This window comes from Amorphotheca resinae, assembly GCF_003019875.1.
Source record: "Amorphotheca resinae ATCC 22711 unplaced genomic scaffold M430scaffold_9, whole genome shotgun sequence".
In the NCBI taxonomy this organism is placed as follows: Eukaryota; Fungi; Ascomycota; class Leotiomycetes; order Helotiales; family Amorphothecaceae; genus Amorphotheca; species Amorphotheca resinae.
The window spans coordinates 420,927-442,841 of record NW_020194479.1 but is presented as its reverse complement, the minus strand read 5'-3'; the positions used below and the strand labels follow the sequence as shown (position 1 = coordinate 442,841).

The following is a 21,915-nucleotide window of genomic DNA, read 5'->3' as shown; positions in this document are numbered from 1 at the left end:
TTGGCTGTTCAATTAGGATGAATTCAGAGTAAGCTATACTACTTGTAATCCTGGAGAAGGAAGTTTGTTGCCGAGGGCCAGACGCGGTCCGACCTGCGTCCTGGCCGCAAGCAGCCCCCTTTTCACAAGTCATAAGCGAGCCCCTTGCTGGAAGCAAATGCAGCAGCAATTCTTGACCTACACCACACATTTCCCCTTCTCAACTAACTCACAAGAATCTTGATGTTTCACTTGTACGCCCCACTTTGAAATGGTTGGAATTACAGAAGTTCAGTCGGAACCAAGTCTGCAGTTACTGCAGCTGCCTCTGCTCTGCAGTTTACTCCAGTGAAACCCCAAGCAACGAAAGTAGACTTGTTTGGTTTCTCGAGAGAAAGATAACTCCAATACTCCTATGTGCATGACCAGATAGCGCGGATGATTCGACCATCTGGCAAGAGGGACTCGAATGTGATCTGCCTCTTGAATTGGGTGTATGAATCTCTAATGGCTGATCTTCTAGCACTTATTATGCCACCAGTCATAAACGTTTCCAGGAAAACCATGTGTTGAGGACCCCTCTCAAACATTGCCGAGTGAGGGACTATAACGATCAGAATTTCGAATGATTGTGGACGTCAAAATGTTTACGTACTTGTGTTTTTTGCAGCCCCAGCATCGGCCTCGTCAGCCCCAGGACTCTGGAGAATGTAATAACCGTACCCAAAATCCTCAGACTCTTCAGACTTTTCGGATTCCTCGTAGTCGTCCTTGGACTCCTCAGACTCTTCCTCGGACTGTTGCAGATCTCGTAGATTACTGGCAACCGCTGGATGACTTGTATCCTCATTCTCATCATCAATCATAGTGATGACTAGTGGACGTGTTGACCTGGGTCGAGCTAGACTCAACCACAGACTTGATTTTAAGCTAGACGGGTCGCTGCACTCAAGTACGGCGTTTGAATGTTTAGCTGGAGCTGACGTAACGGGAGGGTTCGGGGAATCCATTGTGATTAAAGATAATTGAAGGAATGAACAACAGATAGAAGTTTGTCGTAGACCGAAGTGTCGTGTGCGTTGTAGATCGAGGTTGTGTTAAAGGTTCGTGAAGTTTCACCGAACGTGACTGCGTCAATGATTTTACAGATCTGTGTGATCTACCCTGTCCAAACCGGTGGAAGTATACCCGACTCCTAAACTTGATCCAGGAGCTGACTGACCCCTAAGCGACCAAAAAAAAAAAAACATACTTGAACACTAGTGAATAACAAGCTTTATATATAATCAATCACCACTGATCTTGGCATGCCGAAAATACTTCATCCCAACCCATGCTACAACAACCCATACCCAAGCCATCACAGCCGTCAGGATGATTAACGCAGGATAATAGCCCACGATGGGTAGCGTCGGATCATCTTCTAACTCGGGCGGCGCGTAGGGAGTTTCTCCAACATCCCACGCCCAACTCCAAACGCCTAGACAGGAACCCATACCTGTCACGAAAACAACCCATGTTACAATGAGCACTACCCATCCCCACCACTCTGTTTCTGAATAGTCCCACTCCTCATCCGCCACAGGCAGAGGACTGGCGGCAAGCCCTCCAATGGACAAAGGTGATTTGGGTTTTTTGGATGGGCGGGACCTAGCCAAGAGGCCAGAAGGGAAATACGAGTCGGACCTCAATGAGGCTGAAGGTCCTCCTCGAAGTGGAGGGGGATTATGGCTTGAAATACTGAGGATATCTTCCTCGTCGGTAGTAGAGGTATATGCCGCCGCCGACGTAGGTGAGATGACCAATTGATCCTCTGTACCCAACGGATGTGTATTGATGGGAGTTAGAATACGACTGGCACCAGTAGCGTATCCTTGCATTGAAGGACGAGGTGTTGCCTCCGAAACACCTGATGCGAAGGCGGTAGGTAACAGTTCCTTTGCAGAAGCCGAATTTGGTGGAGCATTTCCATGGTAATTGGCATGATGGGCAGTCTCAGGAGGGGATGGTCTGACCTCTTTCTTCTCTCGTTGTGCACCTCGCCCAAGTAATGCGGCTTTTCTCAGGGATCCTTTTCTTCTTCTTGTCTTCTGTTGCTGAACTGCAACTGCCATTGCTCGGCTACTTTTCTTGGGCGATGTCCGGTCATCACCAGGTATGGACTCAGGACTTTGTGGAGTCAGGTCTGTGTGACTCTGGTTATCGTCGGCACTGGCTCGTAGAAATGACAACTTGGAAAGTATGCCACCTGACGAACTTCTTTTGTGTCCTTGGGGACGATCTTCATTGGCCGTAAAATCTTCAATGCTGCCATCGCCGAAATGGCCACTGCCGAAGCTGTTGGGAAATGGAGTAGTCTCCATAGAACAAACCGATGAGCCTCAAATGAGTGAATCACAAGCAGAGCATTCTGAAGAACACAGAATTTAAGTCGTAGGGCAGACAAGATAGCCTAATAATCCCTGCCCGAGAATTTTGAGGGGAAATGCTGTAAACCAAATATATCTCGGAGGCAATTTGACTCGAGAAAATGCTTTGGGGTTTGAGATTCAAATGGGCCTCTTGTATGATCGCTGTAGAAAGAAACGAGCTGGTTGAATTATGTGGATTAGTCCACGCCAGCACAAGCAGTTGATCTCTCACAAAGTGAGGGATGCGCGGATTTCCTGCTTATGGAAACAGAGACTGTGCTGAATAGAATCAGCATGGGAGGATTCCTTGATATAGTTAGGTCAGGTAGTGAGAGACATGGTCAGCTGACTTACTATGGCACAAACTGGCCGTCCTCAAGCCGAAAGATAAACGAGTTGGCAATAATAGTTAGAGTTATCTTGCAGAAGGATGTTGACCAAAAGAATGCGGCAAGGAAAGCGTGTCCAGTCGTGATGGTTTGTTTTCCTGAGAATAAGATAGGTAATGTTGAGCGAGGGACGTGACGGACTTCCTTGGGAAGGTAAATATAAGTAGTCGAGATGGCCAGGACCGCCACAGAAGCTTGGTTCCGAGTATTTAGATATCCGAGTATTATCAAACCTGGAATTGAAGATATCTCCTTTGTGGTGTCAAAAAGGGGGTGTGCTGAAGGAACGTCCTCGAAATAAGCTTTCCCAGGTCAATATCGTCTGCCGCTAAACCATAGCCGCAACGCCTACAGTACAACCCTTGTCAGCCGCAGAGCGCGCCGCAGACCCACGCCTCCTGGGATGTCAAGCGTCAAGACGTTCAATCTTCATGAATCTCACGTCCACAACTCACCCCGGTCCCTTGCAGACCCTCGCATGACACATCGAGGTCATAAACAGCCCCAATGGCTTCGAGCCTGCCTATACCCGCTCCTCCGCGGACCCCCACGCCCCCTACTCCTATCGAAGATGAAGACGCTGCTCTACGACTTCCTCGAACCTTGCACTTGACAACCTCCTTCGACCCGGACTCGTTGTCTCCAATGAAAGAGTTCTTCCCAGCAAGTGCGCGCTTCGGAACAATGAACTCGTCGATAGATTCACCTGCCCGTGCGACCAGTCCAGCGTTGAGCGAGGGGCCTACTCTCGGAGGAGCACGCAATCCTTTCAACTTCCAGACACAGACTATCAAAGATACTCCTGTGATTGCTAAGTCCGTAGGTCAACCCTCTCCTACTATGTTTCGCAGCGATTCGCATACCTCTTTGCATCTCGGTGAGCAAGCAGCAGATCAACAATCATCCAGCAGGGCGCAATCACCCAAGTACACAAAGCTTGACCTCAGACAAGCCCTTGATCTCAGTGAGAATTTGTCAGATTTTGGGTTTGCTGTCTCCATAAACATAGCGGATTCTCCAGGTCTCAGTCATCTCATTGCCGATGACAAGTTAGCAATTCTTGGCCGGAGAAGCAGCCTCTTTCCGAATCTCACACCTCCTACATCAAATTTCCCTTATAAGTTCCCAGCAATTAATTACGATAAGCAGAATATTGGCCAACGACGAGGACATCGCTACAAGCATAGTAGTGTATCGACCCAACATCAAATCTTCCTCGAACCTCCCCCTCGAGCCCCATTAGCCCTGCCTGCCTCGTTACCAATACCAACTTTCCGCGAAGCATGGACCTCGATGTCCCGCGATCAGACGACTCGAATATGCTGGTGCCTCTGCCATTGCCTTATATCTGCCTATGTCCTCTACTCCGCCGCCGGCAGCTTGGCCTTGACCGCCCTCTCACACCTCATATTCTTCGACGCCATATCAGCCACAATCTGTGTCGTGGTAGATGTATTCCACAATTTCGAAGTTTGGAAGCGGTCTTCGATTCGGCATCCATTTGGGCTTGAACGGTCTGAAGTACTGGCAGGCTTTGCCATGTCCGTGTTTCTACTCTTCATGGGTTTCGACCTTATTTCGCACAATTTAAAACACGTTCTTGAGTCCACAGGTTCGCATGCGCCGCACCACCCACACTCGCACCAACGCGTATCACCGGGAAGTGTTGATTCAGCTGCTCTATTATCCATAGTAGCGACGCTCATTTCGGCGCTCGGTCTCAAAAACCACGCACGAATAGGAAGAGTAATGCGCTTCGCCTACCTCTCACATCTTCCATCTGTCCTCTCAAACCCCTCACATTTCCTAACCCTCTCGTGCAGCACCATCATGCTCCTCTTGCCCCTCTTGACAATAACGATGTTTATCTGGCTCGACCGGCTTCTCTGTACCATTATCGCGCTCTCTATGTTTCTGCTCGGAATCCGACTCGCCATCGCCCAAGGCCTCATGCTTCTCATGTCGTATTCCGGCAAAGGCGTGGGCGAGGTTATGCGCGAGGTAGCGAGTGATCCGATGGTGGTGGCAGTCGAAGAAGCTAGGTTCTGGCAGGTGCATTATGGACTTTGCATGGCGAACTTGAAGCTCCGTGTTCGAGGAGCAATCGCGGGTCCGAATGAGGAGATAGCCGTGGCGAAGCTGAGGGAACGGATATGTTTGTTAGTGAGAAATAGACTTGGGGGTGGTTATGGGAAGGGGGCCGGGTTAAAATGGGAGGTTACGGTACAGTTTAGTGGGGAGGGGAAATGATGCTTTTGGGACTAACTTCATTTCTTGTGTACTATGTATACTGGGGAATAGGGACTGTTCGTGCTTCACCTGCATGTAGAGTATGGCGGCGTTTAACGGACCCGGAAACTGAAGGGGCAATATACCATATACTTGTCATGCGCTCACGCTATTCTAGACCGGAAGCATATGAATATGACATTATTACATTGTAATTGAGAACTTGCTTTCGTTGATAAGTCATTGTACCTTTTACTTGAACCTCATGGATATTGGTTCGCTACAAGAAGATTACAGGTCTATCTGGATATGAACTCCTCCTCCCGCTCAGTTGAACACCTATTCGCCTATTCGCTAACCCAGCTCCTTTCTCCCTTCAAAGAAAAGAATCCTAAAACCATCAGAAAAAGTTACAATTTCTGTCTTCCACTCTTGAAGTCTCTCTCTTCTCATTGCATTATCAGCCTGAACAACCTTCATTGGGGACTTAACCGGGATTTTGCTCTGCTCGTCATTCTTTCGGGACCTGCCTTCAATCCAACCCGACCCAAACTCCGTCCTTTCGTATCACTAGCTCTTACGTTTCCAAGTCGTAACTATTCAAACCCCTTCTCGCTTTACAGGGGTTGGTCCAATATCGTACAATCTAGTTCTCGCACAGCGGTAAGGGTTCCGGGGTCATGGATAACGATGGCGGAATGAAGGGCAAGTCGATAGAATCAATAGAATCATGGAGATGAGAGGGGCCGTGGAGGTGATGCTGGCCGAGTCGTTTGCTTTCGTTGGATTGAGAGATTCCGGGGGTGGTGGCAGGACTGAGACTGCGAGAAGATGCATTGCCTCCTTTTTCGTTGGTGACCAGCCCTTTGTCTTGAACGAATTTAGAAGAGCGAGAGTGATAGGGATTGTAGCTGTAGTATTCGTCGATTATAGGGTGCACCATGACGGTTTGTTTGTGGATTGTTAAGGTGGAGTTTGTAGGGACGGTTACCCAAGATTCTGAATTTCGTCAGTACAATGATCGTAAGTCAAGTCGGAGGGTAGTACCTCGTTCAAAAGTTAAGGGTTCGCTGGCAACGAGAACAACATCTGCCCCCTTATCCCGTCGATCCATCTGGTATTCTCCTTTTTTGCTTCTATCCTCCCATGTGGTACCCGATGAATAGTAAAGACTGGCTGCCTCGTCAGTCTTACTACTGACGTACCTCGTGCATACCACACTATGTCCATCTGAAACCGCAAAATTCAGCAAACTCCTAGTATCCACGTTCTCTTCCTCGACAATCTGTGGTGGAATTTCGGCAATGAAATCGTTAATCTGTCTTATTGTCTTCAACATGCACTGCCTGAGAACAGTAGGGCCAAACCCCTCGGGAGGTGGTGAAGACGGATTGTGGCCCATTCTCTCCAGTGTGTCAAGGTACAAGGCGAAAGCCCATTCGCTGTCTGTTCCGCCCTGCACGCCCAGGTACCACTTATCGGCTAGTCGCTCACCGAGACGTCTCTTGATGTATTTCCATCCCCCAAGTCCGCCATTGTGCATCCACATTAGACTTCCGTGGGAAAAGGGATGGCAGTTCGCGTCGCTGAGGGCACCTTCGGTGGTTGCACGAACGTGGGCGAAGATCAAGGGCGAAGCTGTCTTGGAGGCTATTCGTTGCAAATTTATGCAGTTCCAGGCTGGGGTGGTGGAAGTGAAGATGCAGGGCTCTGGGCCAAGTTTGGGGTCGGTGTAGTAACCAATGCCAAAGCCATCACCTGGGGAAGTCAGCAGAAGCTGCGAAATGGGAGAGGAGGTGGCGAACCATTGTGCGGTCTTCGCAAGTCTAGACGGAGACGGGAGTCGAAGGACTGGGTGAGGATTGAATGGGTAGGATCGAGGATCAGCTTCGAGAGCAGGATCTCGTCCGAACCTTTGTAGACCTGCTACGCATTAGACACCATGTGTATCGTATAGATAACATTTTGCAGGCTCACCAGAAAGCGGCACATCGTTGCCACTGCCAACTTCTGTGTTCCAACTGCGTGCTGCGATGGTAACAAGTGACTGGAAGGAAATGTTGTATATTGACCAAGGAAGTTCTGATATTATAGCATGGAATTGTTGTCGGGTGAGTCAGCCATGGGCTCTTCAAATCCACACCGACAAGGCTGAACGAAGGCGGAAGGCGGATGGCGCAATTCTCGCCGCGTACGAGTCAAGGAGAGTGGAGTTTCGGTGAGTATGAACTATAAAACAATCTGCAAGCAGACTTATTGCAACAGCAGAACGCAAAGTAATGATATAAACAGCATAAAATCAAGAGGGCAACTTGCAAATCCAAAATCCACAATGAGACTTGGAAGCGTTCTCCTGTTGTCCAAGGCTGGAAGAAGTTGGTGGCACTACGCTACCTACGCAGATTACTAAGCAGTCACACCAGCCACATCTCACCAGCCACATCTCACCAGCCACGTACGCCACTGACCCAAGTTTCTCGATACCGTCTTGGAAATCATGTGCAGGCCACAACGATATATCAACACGGGCTCTCTTGTCCATCACATTCCATGACTCTCATCACGAGTTTACCTCTGCGTATAATAACCGCCTGGCTACAATGAGTGGACGGCTCATAACAGCCAGGCTTCAGCCCTTGGCTCAACGAGTCTCCACTGGTGCAGCGCGTCATTTCCATCACTACACCTCTTCATCCGCCGGTGGACTCCTCAGATCCGATGCTGCAGTGCGGGCTGCACGCCGGCAGATATGGCCTGTAGGGAATACTCCATTCTCGAATGCCGTGGCCGTTAGGAATGCCTCCTTCATGCGGATCTTACCGCAACTGCTTCTTAAATTTGCGAGGATACCGGCTCTATTCGGAGGAGTTACAATTGCGGGGTTGGCTTATGTGCAATATCAGGCTACGCGTAGGTTACATTCTGACTATTGGAGAGAGTCCGAGCTGATTTCAGATGCAGAGGCTGGCAATTATGCCATGGATGTTTTCTCACGAACTAAGTCGACGTTGACTGGCGTTGCCGGAGGATTATTCGGAGGCGCGAAAGATATCGCCGATCAGACTTGGAGAGGGTGGGAAAACACAAAGGAGCAAGTGGAATTACCAGACTGGATGCAAAAGATTCTTCGAATCCATGAAGAGATTGGTGAAGACAAAGGCCAAGGCGGCGGATCAGGGGGTCCAGAACCACCGAAAGAAAGTAGGGCGGGCGCTGGCGCTGCTGCCGTTGCTGGCAGTGCTGCTGCATATGGATATGATCAATCTTCGGAAGACGATCCGCGGTCTGGCAATGAGGTTGCTAGGGATGATCAAATGATGGTCTTGACAAAGAAGATGATCGAGATTCGGAACATATTACAAACGGTTGGACAATCGAATGCCTTGACTTTACCCTCGATAGTGGTCATTGGTTCCCAGTCATCTGGAAAGAGCTCTGTATTAGAGGCAATTGTTGGGCATGAATTCTTACCAAAAGGATCCAATATGGTTACCCGAAGGCCCATCGAATTGACTCTTGTCAATACCCCGGATTCTCAAGCGGAGTATGGGGAATTTCCTTCCCTTGGTCTAGGAAAGATCACAGACTTCTCGCATATTCAAAGGACTTTGACGGAACTAAACTTGGCTGTTCCAGACTCCGAATGTGTTTCGGACGATCCCATTCAGCTCACGATATCATCACCCCATGTTCCTGACTTGTCGCTCATCGACTTGCCTGGTTACATTCAAGTCGTTGGCCACGGTCAGCCTTTGGAACTGAAGCAGAAAATCTCAGACCTCTGTGATAAATACATTCAACCCCCTAACGTCATCTTGGCAATCTCAGCTGCAGACGTGGATCTGGCGAACTCCACTGCACTGCGAGCAAGTCGAAGGGTTGATCCACGAGGAGAACGAACAATAGGTGTCGTAACGAAAATGGATCTCGTTGACCCCATGCGAGGAGCTTCAATTCTCAATGACAAAAAGTACCCCTTACGACTTGGCTATGTGGGTGTCATATCACGAGTTCCACCACAATCCGCCTCCCTCTGGAAGAAAGGAAGCGACAGCATCTCCTCAGCAATCACAAAGAATGAAAATACATATTTCTCCGCTCATCCTCTAGAATACGGTCCCGAGGCAGGATTGAACGTGGGGACCACCACCTTGCGCAAGAAATTAATGCAAGTACTAGAACAGACTATGGCTGCATCCCTCCAGAGCACAAGCGCAGCCATCCAACAAGAGCTTGAAGAGGCTACCTATGAATTCAAGGTCCAATATAACGACCGACCTCTATCCGCCGAGTCATATCTTGCTGAGTCCCTTGATGCGTTCAAGCATTCCTTCAAAGAATTTGCCGAATCTTTCGGTCGACCACAAGTCCGGGAGATGTTGAAGGAAGAACTAGATCAGCGGGTGCTTGACCTGCTGGCAGCACGATACTGGAATAAACCGATTACATCACTATCGCCCACACCACCTGAACCCGCTTCCCTTGTCGATTTACCCACTGCCCATCCTGATTCTTTATATTGGCATCGCAAACTCGACGCCTCGACGTCTGCGTTAACGAAAATCGGCATTGGCCGCCTAGCTACTACAGCCGTTTCCAACGCTCTCCAGGCACACGTCGATCGCCTGGTAGCACAAAGTACATTTGCATCCCACCCTTTCGCTCGGCAAGCCATCACTGAAGCTGCTTCTGGGATATTAAACGAGAGATTCTACAGTACCAGTGATCAAGTGGAGAATTGCATCAAGCCGTACAAATACGAAATTGACGTCGAGGACGTGGAATGGGCCCGTGGGCGGGAAAATGTAGCGGGTGTCTTGAAGAATGAGTTGAAGGCGGTGGAGGAAGCGACCGAAATGCTGGAGAAGGAGGTCGGGGGACGAAAGAGACTTAAGGAGGTGGTTGGTTTTGTGGAGAAGTGTAGGAAGGGCGAGATAACGGTTGAGGGTGATGGGGCTACGGGTGCGGGTGGATTCAGCAGGGAACTGTTGCAGAAAGGTAAGATTATGAACGTCATATTATTTCACCTCCGAAGATGACTAACACAAATGCTCAACAGGCAAAGAAGCATCTTTCCTCTCCGATCGGGCCGCCCTAATCCGCATGCGAATGGCAGCTGTGAAATCCAAACAGTGCGCCTCTTTGAAAAACAAATACTACTGTCCTGAAATCTTCCTCGACGTAGTATCCAGCAAGCTGACTTCAACCGCCGTCCTATTTCTGAACGTCGAACTTCTCTCCGAATTCTTTTACTCTTTCCCGAGAGAGTTGGATATCAGGCTAGGAAGAGGTTTGAGTAAATATGAGGTGGAGCGCTTCGCGAAAGAAGATCCGAAGATCAAAGCGCATCTCGAAGTTATAAGACGCAAGGAGTTACTGGAGCTGGCGCTGAACAAAATGGAAGGATTGAGAGAATTGGACGTCCAGGAGAAGACGAGGCGGGTTAGGGATATCAAGAAAGAGAAAAACAGGAGTAGTGGCTGGTCTTTATTCTGAGGTCAAGAAATTTGATTCTAATAGGAAGCGTGGATCGTAACCAGGTACGGCAAGCAACCGGGTGTGGCGTTTGGGCTGAGTTTGGAATGTGATATCCCCCTACCTTTGCATCTCCTTATCTATCCCCTCTTCTTGATTTTGCTTCGGCGTGGTGGTAGATTTCGGTGTCTTTCTTTGGTCCTCCTTAACACGAGCGTATGAACTATATGTATATACAACACTCCGAGACTACTTTCCTTACTTCAAAAAAAACTTCACTTGAACTCAATTGTCAATTGTAATATGACTGGCGGGGTGCGCTTGCCACTACGAAATCTGGACACTAGGTAAAGGGAATAAAGGATACCGCGTTTTTCAATCCTTCTCAAACAAAGAAAATAGCCATTGGACGGATTCTCGTGGGGTTGGCCGTTAAGATGCCCCTGGATCATGAGGCATTAGCTACCTTGCAAATAACACTTCAACCGTACTTCTTGATGGTTGCCAAGAGGAAAGGTCAAGATATCCAATTTGTCATATATTTAAGAAGAGATCTCTATAGGGTTTCTCTTTTAAAAACAATATCCATATCTCGTCTCTTGTCAAGGACTAGGGATGGGTGTCTCGATTCAAATCTTGCCCATCTTTCCATCCACCTCTTGATATTGGACAACAGTGTTGTTCTAGGCCCCGACTTCAAAAACTCAAAGAGATGATAGATGATATAGAAGTGAGAGCAGAAAAAGGCTGTTTGTGTTCTTGCAGAATCAAAAAAAAATGCTCGAGGCAAAGAATATGACTGCCGAGGCTCTGCACTTCCTCGACCCAAGAACCCGATACTTCCACGAGGATGTCAACTTCAAATACCTAGACCATGAAAAAAAGAAGTGGTATGAATGGCAACTACCTTATGCCATGATGCTTCGCGGGCAGCGAGCAATAGAAGAAGAGAAGGAACGATGAGCCTTCCTTCTGGGAAGGCAGGTAGGTCACCGAAGGGAAACCATGGGGGGATGTAACTGCATTAACCCCTTCTCCTCATACTGGAGCAGTTCATCAATTGTCATTATCATATTTACATGACCCGCGCTTCATTCGTCACCAAGATGTGTAATTTGATTGTGTGCAGGTTTCAATGTGGCCATTCATGTGAGGAACTATGGCTCTTATTGGAAATTTGATCAAACAGGCTGACGTTTGATAGTAATCTGGAGAAGAGGGTGTGAAGCCCAAAACTCAGACTGCTGCCCAATCAGGGATTGCAATTGCCTATATGGAAGGAGGAGTAGGCCGTGCGAAATATGTGTTGGACGAGAACGACTTGAACAGGCAGCGAGGGACCATGCACAGTTATTGAGTAGTCAGGCAGAGACAAAGACTCCAATCACGACAAATAGAGAAGTCCAGAAAGAAGGTAAGAGATACCAGTGTTTCCAATTTGATGTATTCTTGCTTAACTGGTTTCAGGGGAGGATAGTGACAACAAGGCGGCTGGAAAAGAAATGAGCGCTGCAGACAGGTTAGAGGCGGCGACGGCTATGCTTCAGCTAAACAGCGAAAGTGAAAAAGAAGAAACAGGTGAGCAATCCACAAGTATTCAGTGTGCTGAAGTATCCTGACCTTGTCTATTCCAGTGACTCACGAAACCCAAAGCACCACAGCTCTTGAACTCTTATTACAAGCAACACAAATAGATCAGGCAGAGAGTATATCCCCGGCACAGAAGGACGAATTGGCTGGGACTGTTCAAACTCCATATGACAATCGTGACAAGGAACCTGCTCAGAATTAAGGCATGAAGGGACAAGGTCAATAGACAAATTCGGTGACAGAGGCAAAGAGGATAGGAGAGCTCATGGATAATGAAATTTTTAACCACCATATCAACGTTGGTCGCTCCTGACTTTAGAGAGGAAGCGAAGACAGTGATTCACTTCAGTTGACTATTGAATATTCTCGACGCGTCAAACCCGAAGCCAAACGTTATTCTTTATCAAGTTTAAGGAACCTAATGAAACTGAGATCTTTAAAGAGGCAGATCAGTTGTAGTTCTCAAAGATTTGATAGTCGAAGGCACATCCAGCTACAGCTCGACTCTCTTCTTCCTACCAACAGTCTCTCTTCAACTCCCCACGCAACCGATCTACGTACCCAACGCACATCGTTCAAGCAAAGCACAGACACCCACACACAATCTCCAAGATGTGTTCTGTAGTTGTCTTCGTGTATCAGGTACGTACAACCCAGAGACTAGAGCAAGCTCACGAGTCCTAGTGCTCTCCTCAGAGACGCGCTCTTAGAGTAGAGAATTGTTTGGATCTCGCAACCTATAGCTATGATACAGCAGTTGCTATTTCTATAAAGAAATATGCTAACAAGAATTAAGTGTGGCCACAAGCTTCTAGTGCGACCATACTGCCAGATCAAGAACCCCGAGCTCTGCACCGGCGAGGATATCGAAATCAAGCGAGAGGTCAGAGAGTATGAATGCCCCGAATGTCTCGAACGACTAGAGAATGAAGGCTATCGGAAGTAGAAATGGACACTGGGAATGAAAGGTGCAAGTCTGGCGGATTGAGATCAGGGCGGGGGATCTTGTCTTCTCAGACATAACGTGCTCATACCATCAGCGAGACTTAAAGGTGACTGGTCTAAATGAGCAATGGAAACACTTTAATCACAAACTGAACTTTGATATGTGAGCGTGACTTTTGGAACTATGGCAGCTTTGCTACGAGAGTTGAGCATAGTGAAGGGACAGAAGCCGAGGAAAGTGCTCCTCAAAACCCTACAACATTGAGATCGAAATACCTCGTTATCGTATCATAGAGTGCTGACAACCCTGGGTAGGTACATTAAACAAAGAGGCGATGTTATTGGTTCTTCAACTACTATACCAAATGATGAACGACAGTCTCGATCGAACATAGATAAGTGGAATAAAACCACAATCAAGCGAAAAGGGGGGTGAACATCGCCGCACGCGAAGCACGGACCCCGCATAAAGTTATGCATTTTCTGCCCAAGGCGGTCAGTCGCTAGTGCGAAGCTCCATAGAAAAGTTCCTGCCTCGAAAAATAATATTTTGGATTTCAAGCCGCTGCGCCAAAATCAAAATCCTCTCAATTGGAAAAAGAAAACACCGACACCATGGTTACGAAATCGAAATTAAAGATGGCCCTGGCGGCTGAGAAGCAAATAGACTTTAAGAAGTTGAAGCTGAAGAAGGCGCAGAAGGCGGCGAGGAAGCAGAAAGCGAAAAAGGCTGGTGAGGGGAAGGAAGAGAAGAAGGTTGAGGGGGAGTGGGAGGATGTAGATGGCGGTAGTGATAGCGAGGATGAGAACGCTGAGGTAGATGAGGATGAAGAGGAGAGTGAGGCTGAAGGTCCTAAGAAGGTATGAATTGCTATCTTCATCTCTAATCTTGCAATCCTAACACTACCGCAGATTGATATTGAAGGCATCGACGAAAGCGACAGCGATTCTTCGGCGGGTGAGAATGACCAGGAACAAGATGATGAGGACGATGAAGACGAAGAAGACATCCCTATGTCCGATCTGGAAGATCTAGACGATGAAGAAAAGGAAGATATAATCCCGCACCAGCGCCTGACAATCAACAACACCGTCGCTCTCACCGCAGCACTGAAACGAATTGCGCTCCCCATCTCCAAACTTCCTTTCTCCGACCATCAGTCCATTACCACTTCCGAAAAAGTCTCCATACCCGATGTTTCGGACGATCTGAATCGCGAACTTGCTTTCTACTCACAATCACTCTCCGCTGTCAAGGAGGCCCGCAAACTCTTGAAAGCAGAAGGCGTCCCCTTCACCAGACCCACAGACTACTTCGCAGAGATGGTGAAAGCAGATGAGCATATGGCAAAGATCAAGGCGAAGCTGATCAGCGAGGCGGCGAGTAAGAAAGCCAGCGCCGAGGCGCGGAAACAGCGAGACTTGAAGAAATTCGGCAAGCAGGTCCAGGTTGCGAAACTGCAAGAGCGCGCCAAGGAGACAAAGCAGACGATGGAGAAGATTAAGGTCTTGAAGCGGAGTATGTTTCTTCCCCAATGCCGAATCGATTTTATTTGCGGGGTAATACTAACAGGTCTACGTAACAGAGCGTCAAGGCGCCGATACGGACGCTACAAATGAAGCAGATCTCTTCGACGTAGCTGTCGACGACGAGATCAACAGCGCCAAACCGTCGAGAAAAGACCGCATGGGTCCCAACAAAAGACAAAAGAAAGATGCGAAGTACGGCTACGGAGGCAAGAAGCGCTTTGCGAAGAGCGGGGACGCGATGTCGAGTGGTGATCTGCGCGGCTTCTCAGCCAAGAAGATGAAGGCGGGTGCGAAGCAGCGGCCGGGGAAGTCTAGGCGGGCGGGGGCAAAGAGATGAGTGATCAAGTCGTAATCGTCGTCGTCGTAGTAGTAGCGATATATCTAGTCTTCCTGTCTTGTCAAAAAATTGGAGGGAGGGATGGCGTTTTCACCTGGGATCGGTGGGCAGCATTTTACATATTTGCCCCTTCTGTTATCGTGGTCGGTGCATCAAATGAAGGGTTGTAGATAGATGTACCAAATCAATCTCTTTCCGGATGTCTGTCTGCACACATAACTCATGACAGCAAATAGGAAGAATCTAACTCTCCAGGGCTTCTGTAAATCTGATCCGGGGTTTGATTTCTTTTCTTTAATTCGTTCTTTCTAGATAGTACAATTCTGAGTCACAAGGTAGGTGTAGTATGATGAACCATCCGACTAAACGTTTTTAATCAAGCCCTCCCACGCTCAGTGCTGGATAATGCCCCTTTTCAGACCCTGCTCATGCATCTCTCCACTGCGTTCGTTATTCATACTCGTACAATACTTGATTGAATAGCTTGGATAACGGAAAAGGAGGGGGGAGAGGGAGGAGCTCTCTATTGATTCTTTTTTCCCCGGTCCTTGGCCAAATGATTCGGGCGGGGGGTCCTGATACTCTCTGTATAGCTTGTAAATTATCGAACTTACGAACAGTATGGTGATTCTCTACAGGATATCTTGCGTGTTTCGGGTCTTTATAACATCTCATCATATCCTACTTTCAAACCACACACACTCTACGAAGCCCAGCACCAAATCATCAGCTAAAGACCTCCAACTGAAAAAGGATGGGAGGGAAGGAAGGGGGGTTGGTAATGATGACGAACTAACTCACCTCCCTACGATCCCGAAATTCCTGATAGAGATCAAGCCAGATATCGCGGGCGCGACAATCAGCGATCCGCGGGCCGGCAGTGCCACACTCCGGGATCGCCGCCTCCCAGTCCTTGGGCGGCGACAGCAGCCACGGCTTCTCGAGCGGGTAGTCAGAGAAATGCACCAGCTTGGCTTCGCGGATCGCGGTCTCGGGATCCCAGGGGTGTGGGGAGTCGCGCAGGTAGCGCGCGTGGTCCTTGGAGCGGAATTCGCCCGTCAGGAGTGCGTACTGGCGGTGCGGCAGCACGAGGCAGGAGCCGCCGAAGAGATGGTTCGCGATCTCCATGTCGTAGGTGCCGTAGACGGCGTTTTTGATGGCCTTCTGGACGCGCTTGAAGGAGTGGCTGGAGGGCTCGACGACCATGATGTGAGAGGAGAGGAGGGGCTCTTCGAGCCAGTACGCGCGCGGCATGGCGGCCGCGGTGGAGGGGATGAAGAAGAGCTCGTCCATGGGCTTTAGGATGATGGCGTCGGAGTCGAGAATGAGCAGGCGCGAGTACTGCGTCTGGTTGAAGACGAGGAGCTTGGTGTAGCTGTCAGCCCATATGGCTGTTTTTTTGGTCAGTAAGTCATTATCCTGCCGCGGACGGAGATGGGAGCGGGTGGTTTACGGTAGGCGTTCCAGCGATGCTGGACTTCGATTGGGACTAATTTCGCGCCGTATTTGTCTCTTGCTTGGAGGAGCAGGCGGCCGGAAAAGTCCTCGGAGGTCAGATTGAAGTTGGAGGGGTAGAGCATCAGCCGGTCAGCTTTGCTGCCAAGGCGGTGCAGAGTCTCAAAGATCATGAGGGAGTTGCATAGGTAGTCTGCGTTGGTGACATATTGTGCGTATGCGTAACGTGACCAATCGATATCCTCACGCTCTAAAGAGGATGTAGGTGGTGTGATGGGTTCAGAGAAGAGACAGCGCGGTCCGGAAAACCAACGACGCACGATGAAGGAGCGGGTGATGCTAAACAGGATGAGAAGGATAGCGATCCTGACAGTCCAGGTTATGACGCTCCGAGGCCGTCTTGGGCGCAGTAAGTCAAAGATACTGGCTGGTTTCTGTGGCCCGCGCGGCGCGTCATATCTCCCGTCATACACGGGCAGATAGGGGGAATTTAGAAGGAAGTCAGGAATATCATCTTGCAGAGCGTCTCGCCTCATGATTGATCTCCGCTTTTCAGTAGCTGGACACTGAGAGACGGAGTACCACTCGCTGTGGGGCTATGCTTTGGTAGGTAGTCTTGACTCCGAGACGGGATGATGTATGGAGAGGAATATGAGAGGAATATAGTGCATCTCTCCTTGAGTAGTCCTTCTTCACCATAATTAGTTGAGCTGGCAGAATCAAGCAAGGATTCTTACATGCTCGCACGCAATGAAGTTGGGATATCAAGCCGCCCCGACTTCAGAGCCTCAATTGTATTCAGTTCCCGCTCTGTCGAGGCCCTTGCCTAAACCACGTGGTCTGACCAACCTCAGGCCCAGTGGGCCAGCCACAGAAGGAGATAGGTGATCTAGTAGTAGTAAAGAAAGAATCGAGGTCCGAATAAAACGCGGCAGATGCTAAAACGCGGCAGATGCCAAGAAGATCAGAGCCCCTGAGCCAAACGAAGATGGAACGAACCATGGGTCGTTCGAAAAGCGTGATCCCTAGTAAGGTAGCGAAGATCCGGTCTTCCCGGCAGCGCTAAGCGGCGAACACGAGGACCCCTATTTTGCGATAAGGGGTCGTCTATCTTGACTTTGGCTTTTTTACATATGAGTATAAGCATACTTGAGATCGGTTCAAGAATATCGGGTCCATCCCCAGGAACAATAAAACGTGGAAGGCATGTAGGAGGATCAACGACAGGGTTGAGGGTTTCTCACACTGCTCTGGAACACCACCCCTTCTTTCTCTAACTTTCTCTCACACACCGCGCTGTAGACCCTCCCATAGATAATTCTCTAGTTGCAGAGGCCAAATTGTTTCTGTGATTTTTGACATTTCCTGTTAAAGACTTTTTTCCATTCCTTTTGGGTCGTGATCATGATCTCGTTGCTACAGCTCCGTAGATTCGTAGACATCCCGTATATATCATAACCGTCTGATGGCCCCTCCCCTGATACTCCGTCTATCCCCCATACGCCTTCTGATAACAATATCGATACATTCCCTCCATTCATGTATGCTTCGCGCAAGTTCGTCTTATAAAAGACCTAGCAATACTAAGCTCCCTCCCACGACAACTTCCGTCACCAGCTCCGCAGCGACTCTCTCCGCGCCCGAGGATGCCATCACCTTGCCCCCGCCGTTTGTAGGAGAAGCAGTTGCCTGCACAGAAGCAGCAGAGGCCGCAGAGGCGGCAGATGCGGAGGCTAGCGATAACGAGTAAGATTCGAGCGCGGACATCTGCGCCATGCTTGAGGAGGCCGAGGCGGCTGATTCGGCAGGCGTGAGACCGGTTGCGCTCATGATGGAAGAAGTTGGGGCGGCTTGCCGGGCCTTTGGGAGCAGGTCAGGACATTTGAATGGGAGGGATGTGAGAAGATGCGACTTACATCAACATCTGCGGCCAGGGCGGCGGGGAGGAGGAGGGCGGGGAGGGCAAGAGCGCCGAGTTGGCGGAGAGAGATATACATGTTTGCTATATATCCAGGTGGAGGGGTTTGGATGGGATGGAAGGAAAGGAAGGAAAGGAACAGGGGGTTTCCGAAGGAGGATAAACAGAATAATAAATAAGGAAGGGAGGAACAGGTGAGAATAATACTCTGGTACCTACCTCAGCGGCTGACATCACGACATCGAAGGCCTCCGGTCAACCGTTGCCGTTGAATAATCGCTCTGCCTGAGAAGCCCTGCCGATCATCCGACATCACATCTGATAGACTGACTGATAGTAGTTCTAGATGTTTTTTCTGCAGAGCCAAGTTACATCGGCAGAAAAGGGCTCCAGAGACGCGGTTATGGGGGTCGCTAGGCGGGATTCCATTGGTGTTAAAGTGATAGCGCTCGATTAAGCTCCGGGATCGAAGGAAGAGGCGGAAAAAAGGTTCGCGCTGCCGACGTCACCGACATGTCCCTGCGTCGGAGCTTGATAGGAGAGGAAAAGAGGAAGAAGAATGGAACCACAATAATAAGCATCTGAGGCTGGGGTTGGTTCTCTTGCCTTTCTCCTGGTCTCCTACGGGGGTATATCATACGCCAAAGGTAAAGGTCACGTTTCAGGACCATCGCTAAGCTTCAAGATGATATGAGGTTGGAGTCTTCTGTGGCATCCAGATGAAAAGAATCAAAGCACGTTAAGGCCGCGCGATAAGCGAGACAGTTGTCATTTTACACCTGCAGTAGTAGGACAACGAATATTCCGTAGTTATACATATCGGCGTGGTTCTAGGCCCGACAACAAGGCTGGCAGGAAAAGTTTGTATCGATGGGGCAACGGGTAGGAAGGCCATCTCAGATTCAGAGGAAGAAAAGAAGCCGTATATAAACACCGCAACACTCATTCCTCAATCGATTGATGGCCTTCTGCCTTTAGCACCATGTTAATTTCGAGCTCGCCCAAGAGCACTCAGCCTTGCGATGCACAGACGTGCGCGATGATATCACCCTCATTAACCTAGGATCTTCCCTCGATCTTCACCTTCTATCACCTTACCTATGAACCAATTCCAGTTTGAAGCTCGTCGCTCTAAAATCCAAGTTTCTAGTACTCTTATGCAGACACAGACTTGGACCTTGACTACACGTGAATCATGTGTGATTGCGTCGCCAGCGATGGGTGCAAAAGCATATTAATTATTTTGGACGAAATCAACGAAGAGTTGCATCTCCCTCCTTGTGCTGGCGACTCTTATTCTCGACGGCAACCGCAGTAACGAGGTCATTCCTTTCTTTCTACCGCACGGGGTGGGGTATTCACAGCGCATTTACTAACTAACCGATTTCTTGATTGGACTTGAAAGAGAGGACAAAACTATTATTGAAGATCGGAGTACTCAAAAGTTACTTTCATCCTATCTCTCCTTTCATGTACCTAGTCTCTGCTTTCATATGATTGCAGTTTTCGGACTTTATCTGAAGGTTTAGAACATCTTTTGATCACGAACCAATATCCTTTCTCTCCCTTCCTCCTCTCTAAAAGGGGCTACCAACGCTTCATAGTACTCTACTACAAGAGCAACGTGAAAGACATCTAGAAAAACTTGGGACGCGTTTAATAAAGTTAGGACCAGTCAGATCTGAACAGAAACAATCAGCCCCGCCACAGATGTAGAAGGAATTCAGACCATCCCCCTCCCTATCCGCGAGAGAGCAGGAATCAGCAAAATACAAACAGAAAGCATGCATAGACGGGTAGAAAGCAACAGATTGCCACAAGTTTGCACATACAAACTGAATGTCCGTCTATAACGCATCATTCCTCTCGCTCGGGGGCTCAACACGCAATGAATGATAATCACGTGTGAAGCAAAGCAAACATCAGCAAACAACCCCTTTCCTCCGCAATCTCCCCCATCTCGGAAGCAGACATAGAAATTAACTTTTTTTGGGAACTATTAACCTTAAAGTTTGGAACCCTCGCCACAATGGGGCTAGGAACTGCGATATCAAGATGTGCCGAGAAGGCAATCCCACCCGTGGGTAAATACCGCAAACCCAGACCCAGCGCACGGCAGCTCCGCAAGCCAGCCCAGGAACGGCGCCGCCTTGCTGGGCTCTGGAATGAGTGGGTAGAGATTAGGCACCTTAACCGTTGGCATTTCAGACCCGATGGATCGGATTCGCGCGATGCAGAACCTAGATGGTGAACGGCGGCGTCTTCATGTCATCGGAAGCATTGTTCCCCTAAGGCTGCGAACGGAAGCGTGGCGATCGGCGGATGGGTCTTGATGCGGCGCAAAGGCTGGGAGGCGAGATTCCTCGCCGTGGCGTGCTTGCGTGGGGATTGAGGCGGGAGAAGTGTATTCTGGCATCGATATGTAGGTAGATACCGTACTCTATATGCATGCATGCATGTCTCTGTAAAATAAACATCACGTACCAACAGTATGAAGAAGTCTCACAATCTCTCAGGGACCTGCAAGCAACACCAAAGCGAGATGCCGGGCTCGGCTCCCGCCCCTCGGCATCCCTTCGCGCGTCGGGGATGCCGTGGTGAGGAGGCAAGCGGCAAACAAACCCAGAGCGGACAAGGCAAGGTCATCGACAGCTCAATTGATTGGGGCAGCTGAGGAGAAACATGCAGAGTGGGCGTATACGAGCAACGATTGGGTGGCGGGGCGAGGGATTTGGAACAAGCGCGCGGCGGGAGGGCGCTATGAATAGTAGGTATTGGAGGAAGAGCGCGTGAGGACAGCTGAAGCGTGTAGGTGAAGGCGAAGGTGAAGGGAGGAGAGTTAAGCTGGGCGGGAGAAGAGAAGAGAAGAGAAGAGGAGAGAAGATGAGATGAAATGAGATGAAGTGAGATGAGATGAGATGAGGTGAGGTCTGAGGATGGGGAAAGAGATGGGGATGGTTCAGACGTCGAGTGTCACATCTTAAAGAGGGAAGAAAGAAGTATCTCCGGATGCAGGACTTGAGTCTAGAAAACAATGAGAATAAAGAGAACAAACAGTGGCGGTTCAAGGACGAGAGGATGTATGGCATTCCATGTAGTTGTCCGCTATAGAGAAGAATGTTGCTTCTTCCTGGCTTTCTTTTGCCTCCAGAGCTGTGCATCTGTACGGGGTCTCCTGCGCTTAGTCAGCGCGGTTGCTGAATAATTCCTGAGTACATCTTGGGAGGAAGCAGGCTTCCCGCCTGGACTCGGCACCCTGAGATACAAAGACAACGAACGACACGAGCATTGATCACTGAACCACGCAGAGATACGTAGCTGTAGATTATACAGATCAATGTAGACGCACAGTAGATATATGTACATGTACAGTATGTCAGTAGCAAAGAACGCCCACATCACGCCGTCGACCTGGATCTGAAGACCCGGCGGAGCACGGCCCCGTTTTTTCGCTCTGGCCTCCCTCCCGCCTCCCGTACTCGAGGGATCCGTCATCCATCATCCCCATCGTCCCATCAGCAATTTACCAGCAACGAAAGCCTTCAAATTCCCTCTCTCCCTCCTCCATCACGACCATCTTGCTTTTCATCTTCTTCTTTGCCGCAGTCCTTCTCTTCACTATCGCTACATCCCCCATCTCCCGCGCTCCCCCCCCCC

At 49.3% G+C, this 21,915-nt stretch overlaps 10 protein-coding genes across 10 annotated transcripts; 4 read left to right on the top strand and 6 right to left on the bottom strand.

Moving 5' to 3' along the window:
- Positions 1-111: 111 nt before the first annotated feature.
- M430DRAFT_68056 (hypothetical protein) lies at positions 112-1,226 on the bottom strand. Its single transcript, XM_024869325.1, has 2 exons — positions 635-1,226; positions 112-583 (listed from the first exon to the last, which is right to left on the bottom strand). Exons 1-2 carry the CDS (start codon positions 987-989, stop codon positions 393-395), a joined length of 546 nt encoding a protein of 181 aa, XP_024718878.1. The 5' UTR covers positions 990-1,226; the 3' UTR covers positions 112-392.
- A 39-nt stretch (positions 1,227-1,265) lies between these two features.
- On the bottom strand, positions 1,266-2,342 carry M430DRAFT_52094 (hypothetical protein; the record flags this gene model as incomplete). Its single annotated transcript, XM_024868272.1, has 1 exon — positions 1,266-2,342. One exon carries the CDS (start codon positions 2,340-2,342, stop codon positions 1,266-1,268), a length of 1,077 nt encoding a protein of 358 aa, XP_024718877.1.
- An 832-nt stretch (positions 2,343-3,174) lies between these two features.
- Positions 3,175-5,208, top strand: M430DRAFT_143306 (hypothetical protein). The gene is made up of 2 exons (XM_024862811.1): positions 3,175-3,598; positions 3,929-5,208. The coding sequence occupies exons 1-2, from the start codon at positions 3,287-3,289 to the stop codon at positions 5,027-5,029; spliced, it is 1,413 nt and encodes a 470-aa protein (XP_024718876.1). The 5' UTR covers positions 3,175-3,286; the 3' UTR covers positions 5,030-5,208.
- Positions 5,209-5,654: 446 nt separating this feature from the next.
- On the bottom strand, positions 5,655-6,764 carry M430DRAFT_105774 (hypothetical protein; the record flags this gene model as incomplete). The annotated part of the gene is made up of 2 exons (XM_024861027.1): positions 5,655-6,007; positions 6,056-6,764. Coding segments are annotated over 2 exons (1,062 nt in total), but the record flags the coding sequence as incomplete, so codon positions are not given.
- A 753-nt stretch (positions 6,765-7,517) lies between these two features.
- M430DRAFT_124589 (hypothetical protein) lies at positions 7,518-10,798 on the top strand. Its single transcript, XM_024861921.1, has 3 exons — positions 7,518-7,918; positions 7,970-10,006; positions 10,068-10,798. The coding sequence occupies exons 1-3, from the start codon at positions 7,609-7,611 to the stop codon at positions 10,502-10,504; spliced, it is 2,784 nt and encodes a 927-aa protein (XP_024718874.1). The 5' UTR covers positions 7,518-7,608; the 3' UTR covers positions 10,505-10,798.
- A 462-nt stretch (positions 10,799-11,260) lies between these two features.
- Positions 11,261-12,275, top strand: M430DRAFT_29466 (hypothetical protein; the record flags this gene model as incomplete). The annotated part of the gene is made up of 5 exons (XM_024865878.1): positions 11,261-11,373; positions 11,613-11,632; positions 11,688-11,897; positions 11,951-12,061; positions 12,118-12,275. The coding sequence occupies 5 exons, from the start codon at positions 11,261-11,263 to the stop codon at positions 12,273-12,275; spliced, it is 612 nt and encodes a 203-aa protein (XP_024718873.1).
- A 1,313-nt stretch (positions 12,276-13,588) lies between these two features.
- M430DRAFT_124587 (hypothetical protein) lies at positions 13,589-15,066 on the top strand. The gene is made up of 3 exons (XM_024861920.1): positions 13,589-13,879; positions 13,931-14,537; positions 14,605-15,066. The coding sequence occupies exons 1-3, from the start codon at positions 13,634-13,636 to the stop codon at positions 14,883-14,885; spliced, it is 1,134 nt and encodes a 377-aa protein (XP_024718872.1). The 5' UTR covers positions 13,589-13,633; the 3' UTR covers positions 14,886-15,066.
- A 92-nt stretch (positions 15,067-15,158) lies between these two features.
- On the bottom strand, positions 15,159-17,224 carry M430DRAFT_143296 (glycosyltransferase family 8 protein). The gene is made up of 4 exons (XM_024862810.1): positions 17,078-17,224; positions 16,339-17,030; positions 15,687-16,276; positions 15,159-15,588 (listed from the first exon to the last, which is right to left on the bottom strand). Exons 2-4 carry the CDS (start codon positions 16,874-16,876, stop codon positions 15,547-15,549), a joined length of 1,170 nt encoding a protein of 389 aa, XP_024718871.1. The 5' UTR covers positions 16,877-17,030; positions 17,078-17,224; the 3' UTR covers positions 15,159-15,546.
- Positions 17,225-17,688: 464 nt separating this feature from the next.
- M430DRAFT_43710 (hypothetical protein) lies at positions 17,689-18,337 on the bottom strand (the record flags this gene model as incomplete). The annotated part of the gene is made up of 2 exons (XM_024867641.1): positions 17,689-18,200; positions 18,257-18,337. 2 exons carry the CDS (start codon positions 18,335-18,337, stop codon positions 17,904-17,906), a joined length of 378 nt encoding a protein of 125 aa, XP_024718870.1. The 3' UTR covers positions 17,689-17,903.
- A 2,480-nt stretch (positions 18,338-20,817) lies between these two features.
- Positions 20,818-21,411, bottom strand: M430DRAFT_262138 (hypothetical protein). The gene has a single exon (XM_024865362.1). It carries the CDS (start codon positions 21,345-21,347, stop codon positions 20,901-20,903), a length of 447 nt encoding a protein of 148 aa, XP_024718869.1. The 5' UTR covers positions 21,348-21,411; the 3' UTR covers positions 20,818-20,900.
- Between the last annotated feature and the right edge of the window lie 504 nt (positions 21,412-21,915).